This window comes from Melampsora larici-populina, assembly GCF_000204055.1.
Source record: "Melampsora larici-populina 98AG31 unplaced genomic scaffold MELLAscaffold_21, whole genome shotgun sequence".
Lineage (NCBI taxonomy): Eukaryota > Fungi > Basidiomycota > Pucciniomycetes > Pucciniales > Melampsoraceae > Melampsora > Melampsora laricis-populina.
This window is the reverse complement of record NW_006768785.1, coordinates 1,172,450-1,196,523: the sequence shown is the minus strand read 5'-3', so window position 1 is coordinate 1,196,523 and position 24,074 is coordinate 1,172,450. Positions and strand designations below refer to the sequence as shown.

The 24,074-nt window shown below is 44.2% G+C and overlaps 6 protein-coding genes across 6 annotated transcripts; 5 read left to right on the top strand and 1 right to left on the bottom strand.

Annotated features, from left to right (window-relative positions):
* Positions 1-1,671: 1,671 nt before the first annotated feature.
* MELLADRAFT_36340 (uncharacterized protein) lies at positions 1,672-3,184 on the top strand (the record flags this gene model as incomplete). Its single annotated transcript, XM_007410631.1, has 3 exons — positions 1,672-2,558; positions 2,665-3,024; positions 3,112-3,184. The coding sequence occupies 3 exons, from the start codon at positions 1,672-1,674 to the stop codon at positions 3,182-3,184; spliced, it is 1,320 nt and encodes a 439-aa protein (XP_007410693.1).
* Positions 3,185-4,206: 1,022 nt separating this feature from the next.
* Positions 4,207-4,533, top strand: MELLADRAFT_107127 (uncharacterized protein; the record flags this gene model as incomplete). Its single annotated transcript, XM_007410632.1, has 1 exon — positions 4,207-4,533. The coding sequence occupies one exon, from the start codon at positions 4,207-4,209 to the stop codon at positions 4,531-4,533; it is 327 nt and encodes a 108-aa protein (XP_007410694.1).
* A 1,218-nt stretch (positions 4,534-5,751) lies between these two features.
* Positions 5,752-6,628, top strand: MELLADRAFT_87559 (uncharacterized protein; the record flags this gene model as incomplete). Its single annotated transcript, XM_007410633.1, has 2 exons — positions 5,752-6,464; positions 6,610-6,628. The coding sequence occupies 2 exons, from the start codon at positions 5,752-5,754 to the stop codon at positions 6,626-6,628; spliced, it is 732 nt and encodes a 243-aa protein (XP_007410695.1).
* A 4,839-nt stretch (positions 6,629-11,467) lies between these two features.
* Positions 11,468-13,071, top strand: MELLADRAFT_87558 (uncharacterized protein; the record flags this gene model as incomplete). The annotated part of the gene is made up of 5 exons (XM_007410634.1): positions 11,468-11,661; positions 12,004-12,098; positions 12,281-12,376; positions 12,444-12,955; positions 13,063-13,071. 5 exons carry the CDS (start codon positions 11,468-11,470, stop codon positions 13,069-13,071), a joined length of 906 nt encoding a protein of 301 aa, XP_007410696.1.
* A 3,895-nt stretch (positions 13,072-16,966) lies between these two features.
* Positions 16,967-18,753, top strand: MELLADRAFT_87557 (uncharacterized protein; the record flags this gene model as incomplete). The annotated part of the gene is made up of 9 exons (XM_007410635.1): positions 16,967-17,024; positions 17,088-17,158; positions 17,246-17,611; positions 17,683-17,799; positions 17,859-18,005; positions 18,071-18,136; positions 18,224-18,319; positions 18,394-18,515; positions 18,591-18,753. 9 exons carry the CDS (start codon positions 16,967-16,969, stop codon positions 18,751-18,753), a joined length of 1,206 nt encoding a protein of 401 aa, XP_007410697.1.
* Positions 18,754-20,847: 2,094 nt separating this feature from the next.
* MELLADRAFT_107125 (uncharacterized protein) lies at positions 20,848-23,545 on the bottom strand (the record flags this gene model as incomplete). Its single annotated transcript, XM_007410623.1, has 9 exons — positions 20,848-21,337; positions 21,438-21,535; positions 21,615-21,784; positions 21,880-21,972; positions 22,051-22,286; positions 22,385-22,485; positions 22,567-22,586; positions 22,671-22,745; positions 23,533-23,545. 9 exons carry the CDS (start codon positions 23,543-23,545, stop codon positions 20,848-20,850), a joined length of 1,296 nt encoding a protein of 431 aa, XP_007410685.1.
* Positions 23,546-24,074: the final 529 nt, after the last annotated feature.

Below are 24,074 nucleotides of genomic sequence, written 5' to 3'. Positions count from 1 at the left end.
ACGAGGTCAATATCTCGCACAGGAACTCCTACCTCCCCTCGCCCTCGATCTCGATCGCATTCTCGCTCACACTATTCCTTGTCACCTTCACGACCACGCTCACCTTCTCCACTGCCTCCTCAACCGCCTCGTCCTCCCCGTAGGACCCGTCGATCTGTCTCACGCGAACCCTCTTTTCGGGGGAAATCACCGGCCTCAGACCACTCACGATCATCTCAACCCCCAATTCCACCTCGTAAACCTTCCCGACTTGCGACGCCAACACTGCGTTCTCCCTCTTCAAGGTCTTCGATCGATGGCCGGCCATGCAAAGGTCCATCCCGCTCCACCAAACGTGATCCAAGCCCCTCCGGATCAGCCCGTTCAAGGAATTGGAATGCTGCTGATGGTCGTCTAGCAAGGCCACGATCAAACAGCCCTTCAAGCGATCTCGATCATGTGCGCGGCCGACGTCCCGAGTCTCGCAATTCACTCGTCACTCCCAGCAGTCGTCACTCCAGGTCGTCATCTACGTCCAGGCCGCATCGACGCCATTCATCCACCTCCCGTGAACGCATTTCTAGCTCGGCTTCCCCCGTTCGCTTGCAGATCTCGCAGCGTGATTCTTTGGAAGCCGAACTTGGCCCGCCTCCCATGCCTCCAAAGCCTCCTATCGGACCTCGATTTGCTCAGAATGACCTTAGTTTCCGACGTGGGCATCCAAATTATGGAAATAATCTGGTCAGTGATAATGATCGACAACCAAAAGGATTGGAAGGATCTGATGGTACTCCTCGTCAGTCTTACAATAACACTCGACTCTGGGATGACCAAATGCAAAACGTTCCAAAGGGACCTAGATCTGGTCAAGCAGCTTGGTCTACGAACGGAGCACGTCATCATTCATCCCGGACACTTCGCTCAACTGCACCTTCAGATCCTGTCAACGATCAGCCTCAAGCACCGATCCGCATCCCACCCAGACCTACAACTCCTCAGCCGCCACCACCGCCGCCGCCCCCATTACCACCGCCTCAACCTCTAACATCGACTGCCAATGGTAAAAGACCAGCATCCCCGCGGCGCATCAAATCAATGGTTAACCCCTTACTCAGACCTCCCGGCATGCCCCCCGTTGCTCCAGTTGCTCAAACAAGTGCAGGAGTCCGGCGTTTTTTTCCGGGTGATGATGACGATGACGATGACCTGAACGGTGCAGCCATCGAAGCTCCTAGCAAGCTGTGGCATCCGGTCGAAAATGAGAAGCAGGCTATGAAGACTGATGTGCCTCAAAGTCCTCTTCCAGTAACACCACCGCCACCACCACCACCACCTCCAGCTGCTCGTACAAGCCCAGCCCGCTTCGTAAGCCCTGATCCACGTCGCTCAGGTAAACGACGTTCGAAGAGTCCTCCACTACCCACAGAACCGCGTGCCTACTCATCTTATCGGGCGCAAGACCCACGACTGCAATTCTCTGACAGGGGTCGACATCGCTATGAGTATGATCATCCGACTCACCGAGAGAGACCGTCGCGTTGGTCATCACGTAGGAATGATAGTCACTCCTTGGCTCACGAGCAAGAATCATCACCCCGATACACCAATGGGCCCACTTCAGATCCTAGACTATCTCGTTCAGGGTCTGAATGGGATCCACCACCCCCACCACCTCCGCTCCCTGTTCCGTCGATGCCAGAGAGCGCCTCTCTCGAACCGCGTAAACAAATCATACCCTCACCCTCACGGGATGAAACAAGGCCACATAACTCATCTTGTTTAACCTCTCCGTCAGCCTATGCAGCTTCGGGATCGCAAATCTTTGGAAGTGCATTACATCCACCAGAAGCATCTGTCGAACCACTTTTCGATCCAGCTTCACAGCGTGTTCCTTTTCCTCCTCATCCATCTGCACCGTACCCACAAAACGGATCCTCGTCATGGCCGACACCCCAAGTAGCTGTTCCATCCCGACCAGTTACAAAAGATGTATATGAAAGAATTGTACAAGTAGGAGAAGGGACATATGGAAAAGTGTACAAAGCAAGAAATGTAGAAAACGGAAGATTAGTGGCCATGAAACGAATTAGAATGGAAGCAGAAAAAGATGGATTTCCAATCACAGCCATTCGAGAGATTAAATTATTACAAGGATTAAGACATCCTAATATAGTGAATTTAGTTGAGATGGTAGTTAGTAAAGGACATGTTTATATTGTATTTGAATATATGGATCATGATTTAAGTGGATTATTACATCATCCTAACATTCACTTTTCCGAATCGAATATCAAATCATTAATGTGGCAATTATTATCTGGATTAAGATATATGCATGAAGGTGGTGTATTACATCGAGATTTGAAAGGTAGTAATATTTTATTAAATCGATTAGGTGAACTTAAAATTGCGGATTTTGGATTGGCTAGAAGGTATGAAAGAGGTAAAGAACCAGGTCAGGAAGGTAGAGGTAGAGGTAGAGATTATACTAATCGAGTGATCACTCTTTGGTATAAACCACCTGAATTACTTTTTGGTGCTACTGTTTATGGTGAAGAAGTTGATATGTGGAGTGCTGGGTAAGAATTCAAAATCCCCTCTTTTAATGAATTTAACTTTTGATTGATGTGTTGAGAAAAAATCGGGTAACTGATCAGAATTGTTCCTTTTCAATTCAAATCAAAGTGCAATCTTTTTAGAACTTTTTACTCGTAGACCAATCTTTCAAGCAAATGATGAAATAGATCAATTACAAGCAACATTTAAATTGATGGGAACTCCATCTAAATCGAATTGGCCAGAAGTCATCAACTTACCTTGGTATGAATTAGTTAAACCTAAAATCGAATGTGAATCGAAATTAAGAAGGACGTTTTTTGAAAATCATGAAGATGGAAAAGAAAAAGTAATTAAAAGTGAAGGTGGAATGCTCTTAGCTGAAGCTTTGTTAGAAATGAATCCGATGAGAAGACCTTCGGCTAAAGATGCAATGAAATTTGATTATTTTTTACATGAAGAACCTGTCATGGAATTACCTACAAAACTGTACGTTTTCTTTTCTCTGATCACCCGATTCACCCTAAAGTTGCTTTTTCTAATATTTTTTTTGGGGGGGATGATGAAAATCTTTAGACTGTCAAGTTTGAAAGGTGAATGGCATGAATTAGAAAGCAAACGAGCAAGAAAACAACGTAGGGAAGGATAAATTGGGAATTGATCTCTTCTTAGATTTTCTCGTTACCTTCTTCTTCTTCTGAACTATGTGTTGAATTTATTGAATTAAATTGAAGCTCTTAAAACCAAGAAGAATTCATAGTTAGAATTGATTGATTAGCACTGAGATCAGACTGATCTAATTCTTTAAACTAGATATAGCTAGATAACAAGACAAAAAATCTGTGTGTGATATATAGTTGATAAATAAATAAATAAAACTTCTTTAAGCAATTCTTAACAATCACAATAAAAAGAAAAGTTTTTTTTCTGTTTATTTGTTTGTATTTTCTGTTTCTTATTTTTTTGGTCTTTTTGAGAGAGAAATAAAAAAACCCTCCGTTTTCTTCGTTCATCTTTTATGGTTTTGTTATATTTTGAATTTGATCAACTAATTTACAGATCAATCTTCATTTTGCTTGACTTGAATGCTTTATTAATCCTTCAATGTATTTATCAATTCACCTGTAGCCTGTGAGTCAGTTATACGACAATAACTCTGTCAAACAAGTCTTACCCCTGACAGTGCACTACTTGTCCTAAAGTATAGTATGTAGTAAATTCACCTCACATTATCATTGTCAAGCTGGCACCCTTGCCAAACCTTGGTATGTGTGAATGTTACAGATGCCCAAAGGCACGACGGCATCTGTATAGTTCCATGTGAAGGAATGGGGAACACATGGATCGGGTCAACTCGGTACCCGAAAGAAGACCCGGGTACCGAGAGAGAATGGGGAAATGAATTTCCCCCAACGGAGACAAACCCAAAAATTATCGCTAAAGGGTAATTGACCTTTAACGAAATTTGCTCACTCACTCAAGCTAAACAATAACACTAACGAAACGATAGGAAAAAAGTCTCATCATTTCGTTCGAAAAATTTTCTTTTGTCAAGAATTCATAAATCAGATACTATCTTATCTAACTTTATTAAATAATTGATATAAAAATTAATCATCAAGAAACAAAAGAAAAACAAACTACTTGAAAAAAAAAAAACCAGAAACCAAAATGTCAACACCTAACCTCCCTGAAGGACTACCTCCACGCACGGCGACTCCGAACCAATCTGAAACTTCCAAATCGAGAACAAGAAGCGGTAAGAAGAACGAATCATTGTTAGCGATAAACGAAGGAGGAAGTGACCCACAAAAAGAAGATGGCAATGGACAGAAAGGTGATCAAACAAGCGGAGACCCAGGTGATGTTACTGGTAATACTCAAGGTAGACAAGATGTTGAGGTTGGAAAGGCTGGGGACAATCAAGTCGCTGAAGATAATCTAGATGAAGATGAGAATAGAACAGGAATTGTTGCAAACATAACAGGACTTGGTTAGTGATACAATTTCTCCCCCTTTATAACAAAACCCTTTTCTCTATTCACCACACTTCCACTCGTCGTAAAGAAATTAAAAAAAAAAAAAAAAGAGTCAGGTTAAAGAACATACCCATTTCATCCCACTTGAATCTCCCTTTCTCCTACTTTCAAATCAATCACCCGCCAACCGTTCCCCCCCCCTTGTTCCATCTATTATTTGTCCTGATTATACTCCAAAAAAAAAAAAAAAGATACGGGTCAGATAACAAGAATTAAACAAAGATTATCCCAGTGTGGCCAGATTATGATCCGTCAAGTGTGGCCTGATTGAATCCAGTGTGGCCTAGTTAACTCAAGTGTGGCCTGATTGAGAAAATATTAATTAGAGAAAATGATACCTTAAAAAAAAAATCCCAATCTTTATAATCCTCATTTGTCCAAAAAAAAAAAGAAAGAAAGAGATTAGGTGCTTACGTGTGGCTTGTTTGTTCAAAAAAAAACAAAAAAAAAACAGGTCCTGACATTGAAAACATGGCCGAACCTGTTCACATAGAACATCGGCATGCGAAGTGGTTATTCAATATTAAAGAGGCCTTTGAAAGGGATATGATGTAAGAGATCGTGAATGTTAATGTAAAAGGAAGACAGAAGACTGACACAGAGATGGTAAATTAGAAACCAATATCGAATATTTAGGGAAGAGTATCAGTTTTGGTGCCAAAACGAAGAGACTGAACCTAGAGAAATCGATATCATGAACTTTACCTTCAAAGAGAAAAAGAAAGATACTGAGAAAGCGGTAGAAAGCTCAAAAGAAAAGTCAAAGACAAAAATTGAGACGAACACCAAGATGGTAATTGGTAGTTTACCTACGAATAACATGACTGGTTTATCACAATATTTCCACGATATTATGATAAATAAGAACATACATATGCCTGTCTCAATCTTCGATCCTACTTGGATCTTACAAGACTCCCTTTTTATGAAGACACGGTCCACCAAAACAAGTTGTTTGACCAATGTGATATCTTATGTAGGCCTTCCATACATAAACGAATATCGATTGACATCAAACAAATGGTCAACATGTTTTAATCTAATGGTTAAATACCAAGAAGAAAAGTACGACATATTAGAGAGTCAGAAAGACTCACCAATTGATCCAAGATTACGAGCACATAAGGAAAATGTACTTCAAATTCAAATCAAGTGTTATGGGAAGTGGACTCCAGCGATGAGGTACGATATTGCACATCGTCGTAATGTCTGGGAGAATCGGTTGTTGGATGGCTCAATGGCAGACGTCGGTACCTTAAACGTTGAATTGGCGGAAAGAGCAAAGGAAGATGCCAAACACTTCAATGATTATAATTACACCGATAATCCATATGCATTCGGAAATGTAATGCAGCACATAAGTCCAATAAATGGAGAAACGTACCCCGCGAACGCATCATGGGACTCATCTAATGCACTCATTGATACCCAAGCCAAAATGTTAACTGGCCGAAATTTATCTGCAACCGGACCTCAACCGACGAACCAAGGGATCAGTTCTTCTTTACCAGTTTTAGCAAACGGGAAAGCGGTGAGGTACAAAGGGACACGATTTAACCCGTACTACTCACGACAGAACCCCTACACACCGGCTCCGTATGCGATTCATACAGACTATTCCAACCATCCTTATCAAAATCAACCTTATTATAGTGCCCAACCAGCGTATCACAATCAAAACCCGGTGAATATGTATGGAGTGAGGGGCGGAGGCGGTGGAGGAAGAGGACCGAGTAGAGGAGGCTCAAGTCGAGGTTCGAGAGGTGGACCTTCAAATCGAGGTGGAAGTGCACGTCCATCAATTGGTCCAGGAAGCTTTGACAAATCGCTTGCAGTCGCTGGAAGTAAGAGTGCAGATGGAAATGTAGGAACGTCAACCACAGGTCAAATGTGAGTTGAGGGAATGACAGTAGGCGATAGACCTAGCAGAAATAAATCTTACTTTATTAAGAATAAAACTGTTGTTGTTCATGATTCTTCTCACTGTTTCCCTCTTTATCAAAAAAATATCCATGTAACGGCTGCAACATTGTAGTGGTAGTCGAACCAGATAGTCGCAATGTTGATTCACTTAGCTGATTTTGTGTCTCTCTTCGATCTTGTGTGTTGCTCTTTGGCTTGTTTGTGTGATGTTGTATGCGTGCAGCAATGAAAAAGTGCACAATGATTACCAGAATACACAAGGTGTGAATAAACGAGACCAAACGACAACCAATGACCAAAGAAAACCGTCAAATGAGGTAATTGAGAAAGAGAAAGACGGGAATGAGGTAGACACAGTTGAATCCCTCGCGAACTGGCCAAAACAGGTGAAGAATGAAATGAACTTAGAAGAGTGGAGACTGCTGTTGAAAGACTGTGGACTTACTGATAAGTGGAAGAAAGTTTGGGTTGGATTAACCGAGGGATTCAACCAAGGCATCCCACAACACGACTGGAAAGGACACAAATGGTTTACGCCCGATAACCATAAGTCGGCCTTAGCAGTAAAGGACAAGATAATGAAAAACTTGTGGAAAGAAAAGAAGTTAGGACGGATTTACGGACCCTTTACTCATGACAAAGTACACAGAAGATTTGGCTTCTTCCGGTCCAATCCGATGGGGAGCGTGACAAATAACGACGGCTCGCTACGAATGATAAATGATCTTTCGTACCCTAGGACGAAGATAGTAGGACCAAAGAAGAGGAAGATGAGCTCAGAGTCGGATCAAGAATCAGAAACAGAAGATGAAGAGGATGTACGCACCGACAAAGCTATGAAATGGATAGAATCGGCTAGGTACACGTCAGACGAGGAAGACATACCTTCAGTAAATTCTTTCGTAGACAAGAAAGACTTTGAAACGTCTTGGGATGATTTTAATAAAGTAGCGGAGTACTTTATCCTCCATATCGGGCAGACCATCTTGTTAGCAATAGTAGACTGGAAGAAAGCTTACAGACAAGGGTCAACGCCGGCTCACCAATGGAAGTATTTGACCATTAAAGACTTCAACGGCAACATTTGGGTAGACACACGGATCCCGTTTGGTGGAGTGGCGGGATGCGGTACCTTTGGTTGGATGGCTGACGCGTGGAAAGATATCATAAAATCCGTGCTGAGGGTAAACGAAATCTTCCGTTGGGTGGACGACAACATGTTTGTAAAGTTCGAAGACGAGTCCCTCAACATGGCTGACGTGATACAAGTTAGCAATGGACTAGGTGTCCAATCAAACGGGGAGAAGTTTGCCGACTGGAACGTCAAACAAAAGTATCTAGGGTTCATTTGGAATGGAAAAGATAAATCAGTCCGATTACCTGACAAGAAATTAGAAGAAAGAATTTTGAAAATCAAAGACTTACTTGAACCAGGGAGGAAATGCTCAAAGAAAGAGGTGGAGAAAATCGTAGGACAATTGAGTCATTTGATCTATATCTTACCGCTGATGAAATGTTACCTTTGGAACTTATATTTTTGGGAGAAATCATGGTATAATCAGAGTGCAGTGAGAGAAGTCCCAGACGGGGCGAAGGCCGAATTAAGAGAATGGCTACATAGTTTAGAAACCTTCGACAGGATGAAACTTAAAAAGGAAGTCGAACCGGTAGAAATCAACTGGGTAGGAGATGCTAGTACGAGCTATGGTATAGGCGTGCTAATAGGTGACAGGTGGGCAAGTTTCACACTGGCAGACAACTGGAAGACGAAAGACATGTCACAAGGAAGTAAGAAACGTGACATAGGCTGGATGGAGACGGTGGCTGTAAGGATTGGCTTACTAATGATCGAACAACTTATGACAACGGTTAACCAAAACTTCATTGTGTACACCGATAACACCACAACTGAATCTGCAATCACCAAAAAGAAATCGAGACATTGCCTTGTAAACGAAGAGTGGAAGTCCATTCAGAAAGTACTCGTACGACTAAGCTGCTCGATTTTAGCGCGAAGGGTGACGTCAGGATCAGATAAAGCAGATAAACTCTCGAGAGGGCTAGAAAAGAATAAAGACATTGACAAAGAAGTCAGAATAAACTTACCAAGAGACCTGGTCGGTTTGCTGATACGAATCTGAAGACAAAATGAACAACAAGAAAAGAATTAAGAATTTCCTTAAAAATAGAGATGGGTAAGTGTTTCAGGTAACCATACTAGATAGAGAATGTGAATTTGAACACGACTTCGAGCTAACGTATGGGTATGGTTACTCCTTGTAAACTACTTTGATTGTTGTGAAATCCAATAGGGTGATCGATTGGAGAATGAACGTGGTTAAAGAAAGACTACTGAGTGGTAGCTGGTCCCAGTCAACCCTACAGAATTATAGCACGGCAATGTCGAAGTTAGAAAGTTTTGGAGCAGCGGAGAAGATAGAAAGGAAAGACTTGTTACCTTTAGGTCAACAGCTCTTGTGGAGATTCATCGTTTGGGGAGGAAAGGGGTATAAGGTGAACCTTGATGACGAAGAAGAGTTGAACCTGTCTAACGAGAAACATAAAGTGACGGCGACGACTTTATTGAAATACGTGACCGGGATACGATCATGGCACTTGTTCCACGGTGAACCATTCCCAAACGAGAACAATCAAACATCGAAGTTACTATTGAGGGCAGCAGCTTTAGCAGATGCAAAATGTAACGAGGATGCTAAGATGATTAGACAACCAGTACAATTAAGACATTTAGCAGAGTTAGTTTTGGAACTGGATAAAGGAAATAAGAGAGATCACTTAGCTTTAGCTATAGCACTGATTGCTTTCTGGGGAATGGCGAGGTTAGGCGAATTAGTGTCGGACGATAAGACAAAGGCCATCATTTTGAAGAGAGACCTAATTTACGCACCAGACCATTCTTATTTTAAACTTGGGTTACACAACGCGAAGACAGCAAAAGCAGGAGCAATACAATACTTACATGTAAGACGGATCCCTTCACACTTATGTCCAGTCCGAGCATTAGAAAGAGTGTTTAAGGAAAACCCGGGTCACGATCTAGCAGATAGGTTGTTGTCGTATGTTGATGGGAAAGGAAGGAGAGTGACACTGACAAAGACGGTCGTGTTGAACATCTACAAGAGAGTATGGAATAAATCAGATAAACATCATCACCTGTCGGGCCATTCATTTAGGATAGGCGGAGCGACATTAAAATGGAACAAGAACTTACCGTTAGAGGATATCGTAAAGGCAGGTCGCTGGGAATCAAAAGCGTACCAGAGATATCTTCGAAAGTATACAAAGGGTGATGTAGAAGATGCGAAGTTGATATGGGATTGGATGAAGATCGGAGAGGAAGAAAGCGGACAAGCGGACACAGGAGAAGATGAACACGGAGAGGATGGTGTATGACAGATGTGAAGAAAGATTCAAAGTTGTTAGGTGAAAAGGAGGAAGAAACTCAAAACAAAATGTTGTAGAATCCCTAGGGGATGAGACGAGAGTGGAAAGATCAATACATGTTGAGCCAATGAGAGATCTGAGAATAGAGAGAGAGCGAGAGTTAATTGCCGAAAAAAAAAAAAAATAAGAGATAAGGCAGTGATGAGGGGAATTGAGTTTCGGGGGCCAAGAGATGAGATACAGGCTAGCCTCGGGACATACCGAGTAGGCTCTCCGCAGGCTCCGGACGATACGTCCCGAGAGTAGGTAGCAGAGAGCCTACTACACCAAAGCACCGGCGGCCTGTCGGCCCCCCCCACACACGCTATGAGACTTAATAAGTTAAGTTTTAGAGCATCACGGTAATTTGGTATGGTAGCAGTGAAACATGTAAGTTACGAAATAACAATGATAAGAAGGAAAACCTAGAAAATTTAAGAAATAAATAAAAAGAGAAAATAATAACCCACCTAGAAATGTGAGACTCCTAAAAATGGAATGTTACAGATGCCCAAAGGCACGACGGCATCTGTATAGTTCCATGTGAAGGAATGGGGAACACATGGATCGGGTCAACTTGGTACCCGAAAGAAGACCCGGGTACCGAGAGAGAATGGGGAAATGAATTTCCCCCAACGGAGACAAACCCAAAAATTATTGCTAAAGGGTAATTGACCTTTAACGAAATTTGCTCACTCACTCAAGCTAAACAATAACACTAACGAAACGATAGGAAAAAAGTCTCATCATTTCGTTCGAAAAATTTTCTTTTGTCCTCCCGCCCGCCCCTGCACCCTGCCTCGCAGAGAGCCTACTACACCAAAGCACCGGCGGCCTGTCGGCCCCCCCCCACACACGCTATGAGACTTAATAAGTTAAGTTTTAGAGCATCACGGTAATTTGGTATGGTAGCAGTGAAACATGTAAGTTACGAAATAACAATGATAAGAAGGAGAACCTAGAAAATTTAAGAAATAAATAAAAAGAGAAAATAATAACCCACCTAGAAATGTGAGACTCCTAAAAATGGAACCACTCTGGCGAGCAAAAACCACTACAAAAGCTCCTAAGAGCATCCACAGTGGTGGGCTCCAAATCGGGGCTATCGCCAAATTTGGTGACTGAGCACCGATTTTTTGGTGCAATGGCAGTCCCCATCGCCAAATTTTTTGTAGCCGGCTTCAAATTTCGAGCTTTGGGCTACATATTTGGCAACAAAAAGCCGGGCTCCAAATTCCCGCACTTGTTCAATCCCATACCTCACACATGTAAGCCCACGCGTACCAATCTCAAAGTGTGTGTAAACACATAGAATCTACACTTTTGAAGTCCGAACGACTGCATCCGGATTGATTTGGGGCCCCACCAAATTTGAATTCGCTCGATTTGGAGCCCCGATTTGGAGCCCACCACTGTGGATGCTCTACACCACGGGGGTACTTTGAGTCCCGACCTTGGTCTGCACATGGTCGGGTCAAGTGCTGGCCCTACTCTCGCCTGCTGGCCAGGCAGTGGTCGCCCCAGGCATGCCCTGGCACGGTCGGCCCCTCCGATGCCCCCCTGGCCAAAATGCAGCGTGGCGCCTCGCCGGGGGCCGCCCATGGGTCGCCCCGCATCCACCTGCTGCCCCAATGTTCGCGATCCAGCCCACCGGCCGCCTTCTGGCCGAGGGGGGGGGCCTTGGCGATAGATCCCAAACACCAGAGGAAGGAATCTCAGGGTGGGTGTTTGTTCTTTCCAAACATCGTGTTTGTATTATACAAAAAGTAGTTTCCTTTGGGTTTCCTCCCACTGCGCGCAAGGAGTCAGTGTGTGGGAAGTTGTTGAGTATACCAAACAACAAGGTGTTGAGATCAACACGCACACCCTGAGACATCTCTCGAAACAAAACGCATGTCAAGGTCACATCGCAGAAGAAAGCATGAGATCACGTCCAAACAATCACATTGTGATCAGCCACGCATGAAAGATGCGTTTGGAGCATGATGCAGCCAGATGAAACGGCTGAAACGCCTCAGCACGAAAGCCTTCTATTACAACCTTGACACGCACCTCGAGTCAGAGTAACACAGCCTCTCGGCAGCAGAGTGGACCTCACCGGTTTCTCCTTGGGGTTCGATGGCATTTCTCATCCAGTCAAGCAACTGACCCCGGGCGGTAAGATCATTGTTGTTTTTCTTAAACCGTGTCCGTTTGATTTTTGAAACACGCACGCACCCAATTCCACCGAAATTTCCTGCACCATTTCCTCTCTTCTGGCCAATTGTGTTCGTTCATCGACTATTTTTCTCAACATAATCCATGTTGATATGCCCTGACCCACGTTTGTTTGTCGTCAGCCAAGAATCCCAACTTCCCACCCAAATCAACTCACACAAGCAACCTCACGTTGACCGCGCCTCTCGAAATGGCTCACAATCATCCTCCTAACCCATGTATGTTTTTGTTGATTCGAACTGCTTTTGAGTGTGTGGGGTGGTGACATCTCTCAAAAAATTGCAGATTTCCAACAGCTCTCAAAAGTGCCCTCTGTGTCCAACTGGAAGTGTTTAGTGTGCGGACGGAAGGGCATGGAAGACTATGGCCCCCACTCACACTCGGCGAAACACCTGGAAGCTGTGGCGCGCTACAACGCTCGTCAAGCTGCTGAAAACATGATGATGCCTGGCCTCCAAGAGCCAGACCCACCCGGTGCCATCTCGCCCGCTCCTGTCCAAGATAACATCTTTGATGAAATCACCTCTCGCTCCGATACTCCAGAAAGGGCTCCCTCTCCTTTCACTGCGCTTCACGCTCTCGCAATGGCGGAGGAGCGTCAGATTTCCGATTCAGATGACTCCGATGGAGAAGTTGACCTTCAAAAGCTTGCTGAGGCTTTTAGGGTCATGGAAGAAGATATGTGGGGTGAAGAGGGCGACGAGGCAATTGATGCGGCCGCCCTGGAAGCGGATTTGCGCACGTCCACGATGCCTGTGGAAGAGGCTTCCCAATGGTACCCGTTTAAGAAGAAAGAGGTCAGCTAGCTCGCAATTCTTTATCCTGATGTCTTCGTGTTCGACAAAATAATTCTGTATATAACACGTTCATCCAATTATTCATTCTCCACCAAAGCACCTCGTAGGGTTATTGATTATTGGATCTACTCGAAACATCCTATCACGCTCCCAATACCACCGAATCCGTTCAATTCTCCAGATATGCCTTGTTCGTCTTCCTGAATGGGGGGCATTACGTGCTTTAAGTAAAAAGCTAAAGAACAATCTTGGTCTGCGGGTCTCCGAGCGGATCAGTCCTCACGGCACCCCGGTATTTGGGTTGAAAGTTCAGACAATTGTCAGTAATGTGGGTCCTCCGTCCGTTTACTCTTCTTCATGAGCGTTGATGGTCACATTGACACCCAACGCTTTGGTGTTGCAGGAACTTGCCAATCCTTTGGTAAGCCCGCACCTGGTTGTTCTGCCCGAGTTGCCGACAAACACCACGCTAGATCCCATCAACCGGTTGTCTCAGTCGCAAAAATGGCGCGAAGGGTTCTCCCGAGACATGCGGGTGCCAATGGTGGTATCACGTGGCAAACACTGGTTCATATACAAACCAGTGCAAACCGTTTCGCAAGCGGTTGTAGTGCCGGCGTTTTTTTATCAGCAACATGGAAAGACCCTGGCCAAATGCCTCCCGGCGAGCGTTCAAGAGGATCCAGAACACCCATTACTGCTCAAGTTGTGCATCCCGGCCGAACCTTGTTTTGACTCGATGGATTTCCAAACAATTGATGTGAAGGATTTCTGGCGAGGAACCGCCAACATCATCTTAGAAGACGGCACGGCCCTTGCTGATTGCTGTGGGGGTCATATATCTCGTGGGCCCTTTTTTAACCATGTTATGTTATGTTTGTGTGGTGGCCTTTAACGTCCGGCCTGATGATGTCTTTCATTTAGAAGACTCGCCAATCGGGCATCGGCCTTTACCGATGACCAATCCTTGGCGTGAGCAAGCCCAAGGTCGTGTCATCAAGCACATCCCAATCAGCTTGTACTCTGACGATACTTCCGGGAATGTCGGGAAGAAATGGAATAAACACATGAGTGTTTTTTTTACCCTCGCCGGCCTACCTCCAAGGATGACCAACCAGGAGTACAATATCCATTTCCTGGCCACTTCGAACTGTGCCTCCGCGCTGGAACTACTGGACGAGGCTGTTGATGATATCAAGTAAGCATTACTTGAATTACCTCTTCAAACAGTGGATTCATAAACAAGTTTGACCTCTGGCTCTTTCTTGGCCCAGTGACCACAGTGCCAACGGTTTTTTTGCTTACGACCACGTCAGTGGTAGTGAAGTCCTGGTTATGGTCGTGGTTCTATTCCACTTGGGCGATTCCCCGATGCACGCTGAAATCAGCAATACAACCAATACAACCAATCCAGCTAATACTTTAACGCCGTGTCGCATATGTGACTTGCAAGTTGGCCAGATGATTGAGAAGAAAACAGAACAGTACGTTTCTGATTTCATCGGCGTCGATTTAGATGGCGAACAGGTTGGTCATTTCGCTGGTTCTCTATGTCACCCTGCTTCTTACACACACATGTGACTGACGAATCAGTCGCGGCAACTGCAGTTCTCTTTGCCCCAAAGGGATTGGGAGGTCACTCGCGCTCGCGCTCACGACATCTGGGCAATGGCACAGATGCCGCACAGCAAAACCGCGGTTGAGAGTGAAGCTCGAAAGTACGGATTTCGCGATTCGGTGCTCGATTACTTCATCAAAAAGGTTCACCTGGCTTACGACTCGCCTGAGACCTGTGATGTGCACCAGCTTTGTGAAGGTTTGAATGACCAACTGGGCGAGCGGTTGTTTAACCCCATGTTGAGGTTAAAAGGTTTGTTCACGGTGTTCAATATCTTCCATGTGTACGAACATCCTGTCTGACCGAGTCATCACAGGTTTCAATGGGCATCAGGATACTCCCATTGAGACTTTGCATGTTCTTCTACTGGGTATTGCAAAATACCTCTTCAGAGATACTATGAAGTCGCTCGGAATTCTGAAACCCGGCTCATCACGTTACCGCGAACTCTCGGCGCGGTGGAGGGATTTCAACACGAAGGGTTTGAAGATCCCGCCTATACAGCCAACTACTCTCATTAATTTTTACCAGAGCCTCGTCGGAAAGGAGTTCCGGACGGTCCTTCAAACAGTCCCCTTTGTATTATTTGACCATATCCCCAGCAACAAACGGCACCTTTGGACATCGTTGTGCCTTCTAGGATCTCATGTTTTCCAGACCGAAATTGTGCATATGGATAATTACCTGCAAGACATGGAAGAGGCGATTCTAGTTTTTTACTATCAGCTTATTATGACTTCGGCTCAGTGGGTTAACAAGCCCAAGTTCCATATGTTGACGCACTTGAAAGACTCCATCGCACGATTTGGACCGCCGTCATTATTCATGACCGAGAAATTCGAGAGTTACAATGCGGTTCTACGTGCCGCTTCAGTCCATTCAAACCGCATGAGCCCCGGTCGAGATATCGCAAACACCTTCAATAATTATCAACTCATGCGAGCTCTCCTTTCAGGGAACAGCTTTGTCGACAAAGAGCTCCAAGCTCGGGTTTCAGCAGGTCCCAAAGTGCAAGGACTTCTGAAGACCATGCCGGAAGTATCTCAGGCGTTTGGACTCAATCCCAAACTCGATTGGGTGTCTGTGTTCGCGGTGGGACGTAAGTATGGAGTCTTTCACTTACATCGGCTGCCACTGACCTTGAATCTCTTGCAGCGCGTCATGAAAGGGCAGAACACGAGCAAGTGCCTGTGTATCTGCTTAGCGAAGCGCCCGGGGTGGTGTGGCTACAACACTCATCTGTCACATTGCGCAACGGACAAGTGGTCGAGAAGAAAGACTTTGTTAAGGTTAGATAGTCTTCCTTCTCGCCACCTGTTTCAACAACACACTAACAGGGACACTGTCCAAAGAATGCGCGAGGTCACTCCGTGGGGCAAGTCGTGGCCATGTGGAAACCGGAAGGAGTAAGCGCCAGCTCAACCGTCATTCTCCTGCAAGACATTCAAAAGGGACCGATATCGCCTTTTTATGGGATGCGCGAACTTGTCAGGACACAACATCAAGTATGGGTGAAATTATCAGTCAGTCTTTGGGTCTCCATCCTGCCAGTGTTTTGGGAGTTCTCACTGACCGTGTGTCCGCAGGACATTGCCTGTCTGTTAAACGTACAACATAACTGCCATCGCTCGTTGTGCTCAGTAATTGATGGACACAAACAAAGGCTCGAAAGGAAAGATACCACTACCTCAGTCAGTAGTGTCAGCCATCAACAAACGGACCACTATATCCTCAACAGTGCAAGCCATTACTCGGCTGAGGTACATCGCGAGGTGGCGAACTTGGGCACTCGAAGGCAGACTGCTGCTGAGTGGTTGGAAGCCCTGAAACAAGGTTTACACATTTGGCGATCTGTCCCGGTGAAACCACGGAAAAAGAGGGTACCTAAAGGGAAGGGAAAACAGACACCGGCTGAATTAGACTCAGAATCAGCATCCGATTGATCGGTTTGCTCTTGAAAAGTTCCAACTTGCAATGCAATCTTGTTCTTCCGCGTGCCAATGCCACTGAGCACTTTGCAAAACATTGTGTTTGAATGTTTTTGCAAAATTCCTTTGGTCTGCTCCAAGATTATTTCCTTTCAAGGAAATAATCTTGGAGCAGGCTCGCGTGTGGACCAGCGCGAGGGCCCCCTGGGCCGTCGACCAATCAGCTTCAAGCCGGGGTCTTCACCCCTGGTTTGACGCGTGAGCCAGGTGCCGCGCCGTTGTCCTTCTTAGACAGCTTCACCTTTAATTCTCCTTTAAAACACCTCATTGATTTTTGAGCGAGTTCAACAATTGCACTCGCCTCAACTGCTCTCTCTTCCTCTGTATTTCGAAAGTCATCTAAGACTCACTTTCAAATTATCCACTTTCTACGGCTCCATAATCGAACATCGTTTAGTTTGCAGCATGTCTTCTCAAACATCCCGTGCCCAACCGTACTCCCTATCGACCCCAAGGGTTCCCAGTAAGCCTTCCGTAACCATTCCTTTCCGTTCTTGATTGTTTTGGAAATGACCCGTGCCTCAAGGAACTCCCTCTTTAGGCGCTACGGCACTCGCGCGTGCCCAACGTGGCCTCAATGGGGGGACCAATGAGGGTGTAAGTCTCAACCGATCTCGCCCTCAAACCAATGTCGTGTGCCGCCCCATCGGCTGCTTCTACTGATATCCGTACTCCCGTTAACAGCTTGGAAACGACGCCGGTTCCCGTGATGGGGCAGCTACCGATCGAATCTTGGCAGCGATCTCAAAAGTCGAGCGCGAGATGATAGTGCTGTCTGACCACATCCACCAGGAGCTCTCGACTATGGCTCTCCGCGTCGAGGAAGAGATCGCAACCCTCACCAATAAGGTTGATGAGGATCTCGCGTCTGTGTCAGACAAGCTTGACCAAAAGTTTATCACTGTGTCAAATAAGCTTGACCAAGCCACTGATGCGGTGGATGCACTACGGGCAAATGGCCCAGTGGTTGTTCAGCCACCTGCGGCATCAAACACCTTGCCTGGCCCACCAAGCGCGCCGGAACCTTGGAATTACTCCAACGAGGTCAAAGTAAGCTTACCCCTTCTCAATTGATTACCGTTTTGTGTGTCATTGATGGTGATGCCTATCTTTCAAAACAGGATCGGGTGTATCATTTCGCCTATGACTGTGTGTCACTGGCCGAGATCGCCAGTTATACGGCACTCGAGTCACCAAATGGTGACGTGATAGTTCACTCCCTCTTTAACACCATCAAGGTAAGCAAACTACTATCACTCTTTGGCCCTACTCTCGCGCTCTGACATCACACCTACAGAGAAAGATTAGAGAGATTCCTGGCGATTGGGCGACTCCTCAACTGCCCCCGGTGGTCAATGGCATTCAAGATGTTGCGGCCACCCAACGGTACACGACACTGGTGAAGGACGCGGGTAAACACGCCCGTGAACGTCTCCACAAAGAAGTGAGTCCTCTCACTCTTCCTGTCTCATTGTCCTGTCGAAGTTACTGACAGATGTTATGCAACAGGTGTTGCATAACATTCGCAAAAACGAGGGCAGCACGGTCCCCAGCTTGAAGAGGCTTGCTCATCGAGTAAGTGACTGGGGTGTTTCCAATTGGGTGCTTTGTTTTTATCATTTTTCTTTCAACACACTACTGACGCAAGCACCCCTTGTTCAGATTGCGAAACATTGCAATAGGACCGAAGAACATCGCGATGTGGATACCTTGTGGGCTCAAACGGCGTGGACTCAACAAGTCCGTATCGCGTACCTCGTAAGCACCTTTTGTTTTCCGCGGTGATCATCTCGTTGTCATCACTGACGACAATTTGATGGTTCTGACACTAGCGACGTGAGGCGATTCGCATCTTTCAATCAGTTCGAGCCGGCGGGGGCACAGCCAATATCTGGCACCGAGTGGACAGCCAGCTGCACCTATTGGCACAGGAGGAGCCTTTGTATGCTTCCGCGTAAGTTTTTTATATGCGGACTGATGCGCAAGATGCACGCTGATCAAAACTTGGAGGTGTATATTGTTTATCCAGGTTCTACAAGATCATTTACGACAAAGATCGCGCCACTTTTGATGGGAAAGGGTACTTTGTAGACGTTGACGTAGGGGTCACTTTTGACTTACCGTCTGATGAGGAGATCAGGGAAAAAATGCAGGTTTTGGAAGGAGCGGGCCCTATGGCTCTGGATGATTGACCGAGTACTTCATAGCCATAGCGAGAGGATGCACTTGTTTTCCGCGTTTTCATCTCATTATTTCACTCTTGTTGATAGGAAACGAGCTCGCTTCAACAAAATTTCTACTTCCATTATATGATATATTACAACTTGTCTGTACATCCCGTACGTGTTTGGGAACAAAATCTGCGGAATGCACAGGCTTTCATGCCTCCAGCCAGCGTAACTCTCATCATTGCGAACCACCCAGTACCCCAGTCCGTCTGCCCCCAATGCGAGAATTGAATCCTGTCGGCTGCATTGGGAAACACCCTTGGCGGCCTGACGCCGGCCGAACGAGCACCCCGACGGCCTTCTACCGGGGAGCACACAATCAATGGGCGGTGGCACGCTGGGTATCGCTCAAGTGGCTGGCGCGCCTGGAGGTCACCCATGGGCGGTCAACTCACTGACCACCCGATGACCGCCCTGCTTCGCGGAGGGGGTGACCGCCTGGGGGCGGGCGTCCGTGACCGCCTCTGGACAGTCACGAGCCCCCGGTGGTGTAACTTTCCTGATCAATATCATCATGAAGAGTATATCAGAAGATTTAGCTGTAAAAGTAAAAGAATCCGATGCAAGATCATCAACTACAAGTGAATTCTAGTGAACTGATATTATTCATTATGGCTTTCACAGTTCTTTCTACTTCCCTCCAGTAAAGAAACCTTCTTTTTGAAACTTCTGGCTATAGTAATAGTAATCCTACCACCAAGAAGTCATAAGCAACCCAGACTCCTAATAAAGAAGCCTGTTGCAGCTTACCAACTCAGCCGATCAAACCCAAGAAGTCATGACTCATGAACTCCAACGAGCTCCAACATGTGTGATGATGACGTTATCAAATTTAGTTCCATAGATGATCAAAGCACGACTGAATGATCTTGACTAGTGTTGCTTCCACAAGCTTTTCTATATATTCGACTGTTTAAAACTGAATCGTCGATTTGAGATCTGATGAGTTCCTTGTATCTTTTTTTTTAAGTTGACTTTCTATTTAGTCTTCTTTTGTCGTTTGTTCAACTTCGATGCAAGGCAACAATCCTAGTTCCTTCCTCTTTCACTATATCAATAGGGACTGGGCGACGTTTTGACGGACGAAGGATTTCGCCACCTGAATAAGCGCATGAATACTATGGAAGTTGTCCGAGGATATTTCAACGGGAGGTATCACAGAGATTTTGCATATCCCGTTGCCCCGTTGACCCGGATTGACCCCGCAGCTGACTGTACTCCCGTCAGTTGCTCACAGACCCGAAACCTTTTGACCAACTTTCAGACGGAGCTCTACTGAGCCTCCTCCACAACTTTCTTCCTGATACTCATTCATCTTCCATCACCGTAGCGCCCGTTTGGAAATAGAGCATTGCTTCTATCTTGCACATGTAAGTTCAACTTGCATCATCATGTTTGGGTGTTTATGTTTCTCGTCTGATTTTTTGCTCAATCCTTCTATGTATCGTTAGGACCTTCCAGCGTCTATCTCGGAAGGGGTTATTCCGATCCCGCCCAAATGACCCAATGCACGTCCTTCCGCTATGGGTTGTTGTTCAACTGGCGGTTCGAGCTCGTATGGCGCAACAGGCCCAAGAAGACGCATTACAACGTCGAATCTCTTATGATGGGCAGCCTCGAATCAACGTTCTGACATGGACACCTTTGGCCTGTTACATGACTACTCGGTTTTGGCCTCTCGAAGTTTTCGAACCCAATTGATTAGTTATCAACGAATTTCTCAACATTTGCTTTTAACTCATGATCATGATCCTAAAGATTGTAAGTACCAAGGAAACACAGCTACAAGATTCTTCTGCTTACAAACATGTTCAAAAAATACTAACCGAATCTCACATCTACAACTCACTCAACATTGCGAAAAAAAAATTACAAACAGATCGTCCAATTCTTTCATTACGTGTGTATCATAAAAGTACAAAGCACTGCATATGTATTTACAAAAAACTTATTCATACAATTAAGTTTCAAAATATTGTGATATCAAAAAATAAAATGAAAAAGGTAAACCTTTCAATCTTTCAATATCCAATAAACTTGATAAAAATCAATTCCTGATCAAAGAAAAGAAAAAATCGATCCTAGGCTTTGACCTCTCCAGAGTTTCAATTTCGCAAACCTCAAGAACCCAAACTTTGAATTACTAGTAACAGTAGTCGTGGTAGTATTAATAACCTTCCCGTCCAATTCTTTACTACCTAGTTGACCAGAGTCTTCAACTTCTTCAAGAATCGAATGTCTTTGATTAGAATGATGATGATGATGATTACTACTCAAATCTAAAACTTCTTCTCTAATCTCACAGAATTGAGATCTCTGCTTTCCACATTCTCGTGTCCATCTCGCTTTCATTTCAATCTCTAATGGTAAAAGATTAGTAATCAAATCGGGTGATCGTTCTAATGTCTTCTTTAAATCTTCATCTAAATCGTTTCTTGAAATAATTGAAGAATGAAACCTTTCTTGTGTAAGAATGACTTCTTTTGAACGTTTAGGAAGTTTTCGAATGGTTGAATAACTTAATGAAGCTGGAAAATCTTCTCTTGGACTTTCGAAACAAAAAAACGGTTCATCAATCAGAAACAAAAACTTTCATTTCACCTAACTTAATCCAAAGATTGTTCAAGAAACCATGATCTCAAACTCACTTGTGTGGTTCCATTTGTCCCCAACCAAATTTTGGCGCGGGAATTGCGAAAATAAACTCAGTATCAATAGCAAGTAATCCATATTCGATTAAATTTGCCTGGTTATCAAACAAAGAACCATTAAAATGAGTTCAATCGACATTGATAACTCGCAAGACAATCATCACAAGGGCTTACCACCATCCAGATTAATGCCAAATCAGCCAAATCATGCTCAGCATAACCACCTCCAACATCACTATGAGATCCAGGGAACCAGACCTGTTTCAAGATTTGTCCTGCCTGACGTTGTTCTGGAGGTTGTTGCCACTTGGTGGGAAGAAAGTCTTCTCGTGTTTCATGGATTGCTTTCAAATACATATGTATAGTGATAAAAGAGATCAGCAATATATCAAATAAATTTAAGATAGTTTTTTGATGAATCAGGAAAATGGCTGCTTACCAAGTGCATGAAAGGCGTATTGAACATGTTTACCTAACTGAGTATCCACGAATCCCAGACAATGCGGATCGGATGAACGATTTGTAAAGAGAGCTTTTCCAAAAAATAAATAACGAAAGAATTAAGAAAAAAGAGACAATTTTCTATAATATAAGCGTAGAAAAGACTAACGTATTCCAAGAGCACCCACTGTATCCCAAACACCAATACATTTAAGAGTTCCTTTCGGCATAGGTCTAGTAGCTTTCGAACCACCAGTCCTATAAAGAGAAAGAAATTGATTTGCTTCTAATTGTTTATGAGAATCATTATTGCCAAGAGCTACATAAGCTTGAAAGATATCATAAAAACTATCCATCTCAGTTGAATCTAAAATCCCTACATCATCTATCAATGCACCTATCATCCTAGCAATAAATGCACCACGAGAAAATCCAAAAAGCCTAGGAAATCTTCATCTTTCAAAAAACCTTTCCAAATCATTGTAAAAGAGAATCAGACTTACAAGATTTCATCTCCTGGTAACCAATTATAAACGATGAAAGCGTATGACTCTTTGATCTTATCAATCATTCCGTAGCCAGTAACACCAGATTTCAAGTCCAACTATGTACAATGAGATATTATAGATTTCAAAAATTGGATACGATCAAGATAAAAACCTATGGCAAGATGTTTCAAACTTACACTAAAATCACCCGAAGTACCTTGAAGATCAAGAAGTCAATCAAGACCCATTAAAGACTGATTGATATCAATTGGTACGTAAAGAAGTCAAAATAGAGACCAACCTAAACCAGTTTGATAAAACACAACTTGAGGAATATAAGGAGAACTCGAGAAGTCTTCTGCCAATATCGATCGAGCTAACCCGAATCAAAAGATATCATTAGTTATGTAAGAAGGTAAGATTGAGTGAAGAGATGCTTACTTACTTAATCTGGTGACATTTGTTAACTCATGAACTCCATCTGTGTGATAAGCTGAATTCCAAGTACCTTTTGAAATTCATAGAATCCAATATGAATATTCACAATGAAGTTCATCAGAGACGAGGAATCTTACCATCAGATAATAAGATCAATCTTTTAAATGTGTTTCTTGTATTGGGATTGGTTGGATGATGATTAGAAATCGAATGAAATGAAGTTGACTTTGGTTTTTGGGAATCAGATTGAGAAGAATTGGATCGCTTCTTGGTTTGTTGGTTTCGATTTGGATAGTTAAACATCTTCGACTAGAACACAGTAGAGTATCTTTGATTGGATTCAACTCAATAAACAAAAATCTTATAAAGCAATCGTATTCTAGCTCTGCTCAGCTGCTTATTAAATATTCTGGTCATCAACTTCAGGAGTTAGTCAGACCCTTTGCAATCTTTTTTCATCCAATCCAATCTGACTAATTTAACTGTGCTGTCTTTCTCTTGCGGAGTTGATCTTACTCAATCAGCATTCAAAGTTCATGGTCAATCAGGGCAAGTTTAGTCATAACTGATTTGTTCTTCTACCGCTTTCAGATTTGCTGACAGTGACTGTGTAAACTGATGCTCACAGGTTCTTTACTTTGATCTTCTCTATTCCCCCTTGATTTGCATTAAATGTTTTTTAGTTGACTTTCTTTGATGAAACTCTCAATGTTGGAAAAACCTACTTTTCTCGATCATATCTTCATGACCCAATTGTATGATCTTTTGCGTTCATCTGATTGAGGTTTGCTGGCTTGCCTAGGTCACGCGTCGTTGAACAGGCTTTGTAAAACCTCATCGAGCTCACATATGACAAAGGGGCCCAAAGCCAATCAGCCGTCCATTCACTGATCCCGTATTTTAGACTTATGATCTTCAGGTGCAAATCGCCAGATGACCGCAACCGCAAGCTTTGGTCGGGTTATTTATTCTCACTCACTCCCATCGAGTGGGAACTATGAGGGTCAGTCATGGCTACGGGCCACTGCACTCACACCACATGGATCACATGCCAGATTACCATTTGTCTGACACATCATAGTCCTGGAACGCTAAGAGGGAGTTACTCGCACAAACGATGTACACGTAGAATGCTCTTTTCGCATCCTGAAGTAAAGGATGATCTCAAGGTATCAAGCAGGTTTTGAAGATAGTTCAATGAATTTCAAACCCCACAAGAAAAAAAGAAAAAGAAACCCACTTTAATCAAACAAAAACCTAAGTATTG